The 4,392-nt window shown below is 43.3% G+C and overlaps 1 protein-coding gene across 1 annotated transcript; it reads left to right on the top strand.

Moving 5' to 3' along the window:
- Window positions 1-1,199: 1,199 nt before the first annotated feature.
- On the top strand, window positions 1,200-3,117 carry LOC122544221 (dehydrogenase/reductase SDR family member 4-like). Its single transcript, XM_043683299.1, has one exon. The coding sequence runs from the start codon at window positions 1,249-1,251 to the stop codon at window positions 2,161-2,163; it is 915 nt and encodes a 304-aa protein (XP_043539234.1). The 5' UTR covers window positions 1,200-1,248; the 3' UTR covers window positions 2,164-3,117.
- Window positions 3,118-4,392: the final 1,275 nt, after the last annotated feature.

The raw sequence follows: 4,392 nt of genomic DNA, 5'->3' as shown, positions 1-4,392 counted from the left end.
TCTTCAATAAACAGCATAGTTACACTGGTCTGGAGGAAAGGTGAGCTACACAACGCTACAGCAACAAGCATCTCTTTCACACCAACAAGATACGTAGGTCCAACACGCAATAGACGCTCTGGTGCAAAAAAATTGAACAGCCATTTTCAAACTCATTGCAGAGGAAAATCAAATCTGTGCATTCTAGTTGATGTCGTGATCGTCGTAGAAGTTGAAAGGCAAATGACCAAACTGGTGGAAGGTCATTCTAGTGACTTCTGCAGAAGGGTCACTGGAATGGAAACGTTAACTTATTTTTTTCTCTCCACTGTTGGTGCCAGATGTGCCAGGCTTCCTCCATCCCCGCCGGAATTAGTGTTTTTGTTTGTTGGCGCTCATTCTCGTTTGGTAAAAACCAGTGCCCACCCCCGACAACGGTAACACATCGCCTGGTGCACCATTCATTCCTGTCTTTCTGGTTTGAGTCACTCCAAGTGCAAAAACAGCATCTAAGAAGGAATTGTCATCTCATTAAGTGATCGAAACAGCTTATCCATGAACTGAAGGTGGTTCTTAAATCGCCGAGGTTCATGTTCAAGAGATTCTCCCAACTTAGAGCGAGAAAGAAATAAAACATGTATAAAGCCAAAAATGGAGATGTTAGTCCAGCTTGTCTTGCGTTTTTTCTCAATTCCTTTCGGTGCTTTCTCGCGTCAATAGAAACATCTCCCTCAGACTCAAACCTCACCTGGACCCGCGACCGCTATGCAAATCAGCGACTATTATGCTAATCGGGTGACCGTTATGTTAACGAGATGACGGTTATGCTAATTAGACCGATACGCTGCGAGCCTTTCGAATTGTAGTCATGTTTGGAGATGCCGGTGTTGGACTGGGGTGTACAAAGTTAAAAATCACACACCAGGTTATAGTCCAACAGGTTTAATTGGAAGCACACTAACTTTCGGAAATTTGCAGTGTGATGTCACTGAAATTATACATTGAAAAATTGATTGTCTGTTAAGCCTTTCATCTGTTAGAATACAGTGATAGTTTCACTTCTTTCATGTGTAAATCACCCGCTGACTCCGTGATGTCTCTTGTTCTCTCCCCACCTTCTCTGTCCCTGGACCAATCGTTGAACCGAAATCCAGTCTTGTGACCGTGGACCAGCCCGACTCACGTGCTGATTGGCCGCGCGCTTTAATCAGGGCTCCGATTGGCTGGACTGTGGCCTCACACACCACTATCTCTTCTCACGTGGGCCCTATGCGCGGGATCCTACTTCCTGACCATTGTCGAGGGAGAGAAATTGGATTGGATAGTTTAATTCTCGCGACTGTTTCTTCTTCCATAGGTCTGGCCAGACTTGCTGAACGTTTGGAGCACTTCCTACTTTCCTTCCCAAAGCCTCAAACCATGCAGCTCGGGGTGTTGAGTGGCAAGGTGGCAATGGTCACCGCCTCTACCCAAGGGATTGGACTGGCTATTGCCCGGCGCCTAGCCCGGGACGGAGCCCAGGTTGTGATTAGCAGTCGCAAGAAGGAAAGTGTTTGCAATGCGGTGGGACAGTTGCAGGCGGAGGGTCTTTCTGTTTCAGGCACTGTCTGCCATGTGGGCAAGAGGGAGGATTGCGAGGCCCTGGTCAGCGAGACGCTGAAGCGCCACGGAGCCATCGACATCCTGGTGTCCAACGCTGCAGCCAATCCCTTTGCAGGGAAGGCCCTTGACTGCTCTGAGGAAGCCTGGGACAAAACTTTCGAGATAAACGTGAAAGCAGCTTTCCGCCTATCCAAGCTGGTTGTGCCATACATGGAGCAACGAGGCGGTGGCTCCATTGTGCTGGTGAGCTCTGCTGCTGGCTACCAGCCCTTCGCTACAATTGGGCCCTATAGTGTCAGTAAGACGGCTCTCCTGGGCCTAACCAAAGTATTAGCCACTGAAGTGGCCCCTGCCAACATCCGCGTTAACTGCTTGGCCCCAGGCATCATCAAGACAAAGTTCAGCTCTGCATTATGGTCGGATGACAGCTTGCGCCAAGAGTCTGAGGGAACTATCGCCATGCGCCGGATTGGGGAGCCAGAGGAGTGTGCTGGCACAGTCTCCTTTCTCTGTTCACAGGATGCAGCATACATCACTGGGGAGACAATAGTAGTAGCTGGAGGTTTACACTGTCGTCTTTAAACTAATGTTTGGGCTATAGGAATATTTTCCCCAACTTTCATTTCAGTTGCCTTCCAGGCATATTCATGCTTCTCTCATGTTTATAACATTCTGCTTGTCTTAAAAAAACACAAATGCATTTTTGTACACCTACACCAATCCTTCACTCTCAACCCCTTCAAATCAATGCCTCTATAATCCTGAGATTCCTCAATCCACTTGTTCTGAGCATTTGAATTTCCTCACCTCTTCCATTGTTGGCTGTGCCTCCAATTGTCTAACTTCTGCAATTCCATCCCCAAAACTCTTTTCTTCTTACTCTTTCATTAAGATGCTCATCAATACCTACTTTTGAATGGCTTCTCCTGATATCATCTTGGGAGTGGCAGGGGTAGGTTAATTAATTTTATCTGATATTTTGTCCTGTGAAATATTGCCTGAGATTTTACAATGTTAAAGATTATCAAAATATGACTTGTTGTGATATGTGATTCCAGTCTTAAAGCTGTATAGCATTTAATTGCTGTCTGAAATGGCTGGACAAATCAATTGTTTCAAATTTCCAATTCCTTCAGAGTATTCTATAATATAGAGCATTTTGGAAAATCATAACAAGTGCATGTATCTCTACAGCTACCTCTTTGAACCTGAGAGTGCAGCTCATCAGATCTTGAGGATCTTTCAGCATAAACATAAACATAAACCATAGTTGGCTGAAGGTTTGCTACGACAATGTATTAAAATCTTGCTTCCATTCAGTAGGGATTGGAGAAGGAATTGAATGAGCTATTTAATCCAAAAAAGCATTTTCATTTTCAAGTGTGTTGTACAAAGTAGATTGGCTACAAAACAATATTATTTACACACCATTCAAAGAAATGTTTAATACAGGAATTAACCATGAGTTATATTTTTATATTTAAACAACTAATTTGTTCTAAATTGAAGGAACAATAAATCATTCACTTTACTGGATTTTACAATGTTGTAGCCTGATCATTCTCCCTTCAATTCTCCAATATCAATTCTCTTTTATCCCCCTTATGAAAGGTGTTGTCTATACAATCCCAAATATTAACCCGAACAAACCGATGCTACATAATATAAATATAAGTTTAGTGGTAGACATTGCTTTATCCCTCTTACCTTCTAAAAAGAATGATTCTGTCATACCAGCTGCTCTCTATTATGGATGTTTCCCTGGGTTACTTAGTTGCCGTCTGAGTCAGAGACAGTCAAATGTTTGATTGCCCAGGAGTAACATTCTGCATTAAGGCAATAACAACACTTGGGAAAAGTACTTTATTGTGTATAAAGCAGTTTGAAATGTCCTGAGGTTGTGAAGAGTACTATATTAACAGAAGTCTTTCTTTTAACACAATGGGACGAGAGGCCGCTTTCTGTGCCATGTACATTCCAACTTCATTTATTTGCCATTACAATGGAGTATCTTTCTAAGTACAAACATCTCTATGCTTCTCCATTTGGTAACACAATGGCTTCTGTTGTTCGTGTTGGTTAATGAAGGAATTGCATTTTTTTTTTGGTTCCTTTTCTGAGAAATAGTATCCCTAAAACCAACACTGGAGGAACTGTTTCTGATGAAGGGTCATCAGTCCAAAATGTTGACTCAGCTTTTCCTCTGTGCAGATGCAATCTACTTTCTTGATTATTTCCAACTTTATTTTTCTGATTTTATTGAAGAATTTAATGTTGCCTTCGTTAATCTCCTTTCAGGTGCTGACTTTAAGCGTCTTATTTTGTTGCAGCCCGACCACATCCCCGGGCTTGTTGTCATTTCTGCCAAATGACCATGTTGTGTATAAGAGCTTTACTTGCTGAGCTGTTGGAATGAGCAGGGTCTCCAGTGCCCTGGTGCTGATTGATATTGCGATCAGCCAGTTTAAAGACAGTAATTGATATCAAGCCAAGGGTGGGTTGCCGTTGCTTGATCCACTGGGGAGCAGTGCTGCGGTGACGGGAAGGAAAATACCGTGGCTGGGGAAAATGGGGGATTAGGCTGGTTGGTTTTTTTTCTCAGCTGGCTTAGACAATGGGACGAGAGACTGATTTCTGTGCCATATGCATTCCAAGAAATCCAAGCACCAATTAATGAGTATGAGCTACCAGAAGTTTTCATTCTGTTTTATGCTCTGTTTCCACGTAGTGGCTTGGCTTCTCTGGATCAAATGGTTCACTGCAATCCACCTTTTATTTCTGCCTTCAACTGACAGTGTGGATCCCAACATG

The sequence above is a fragment of the Chiloscyllium plagiosum genome, chromosome 47, assembly GCF_004010195.1.
Source record: "Chiloscyllium plagiosum isolate BGI_BamShark_2017 chromosome 47, ASM401019v2, whole genome shotgun sequence".
Classification (NCBI taxonomy): domain Eukaryota; kingdom Metazoa; phylum Chordata; class Chondrichthyes; order Orectolobiformes; family Hemiscylliidae; genus Chiloscyllium; species Chiloscyllium plagiosum.
Note: the sequence above shows the minus strand (reverse complement) of the source record. Positions and strands in the feature narration are given on the sequence as shown.

Bases quoted from the DNA above. Each gene is read 5' to 3' on its own strand.
- LOC122544221 (XM_043683299.1), top strand. From the start codon at position 1,249: ATGCGCGGGATCCTACTTCCTGACCATTGTCGAGGGAGAGAAATTGGA.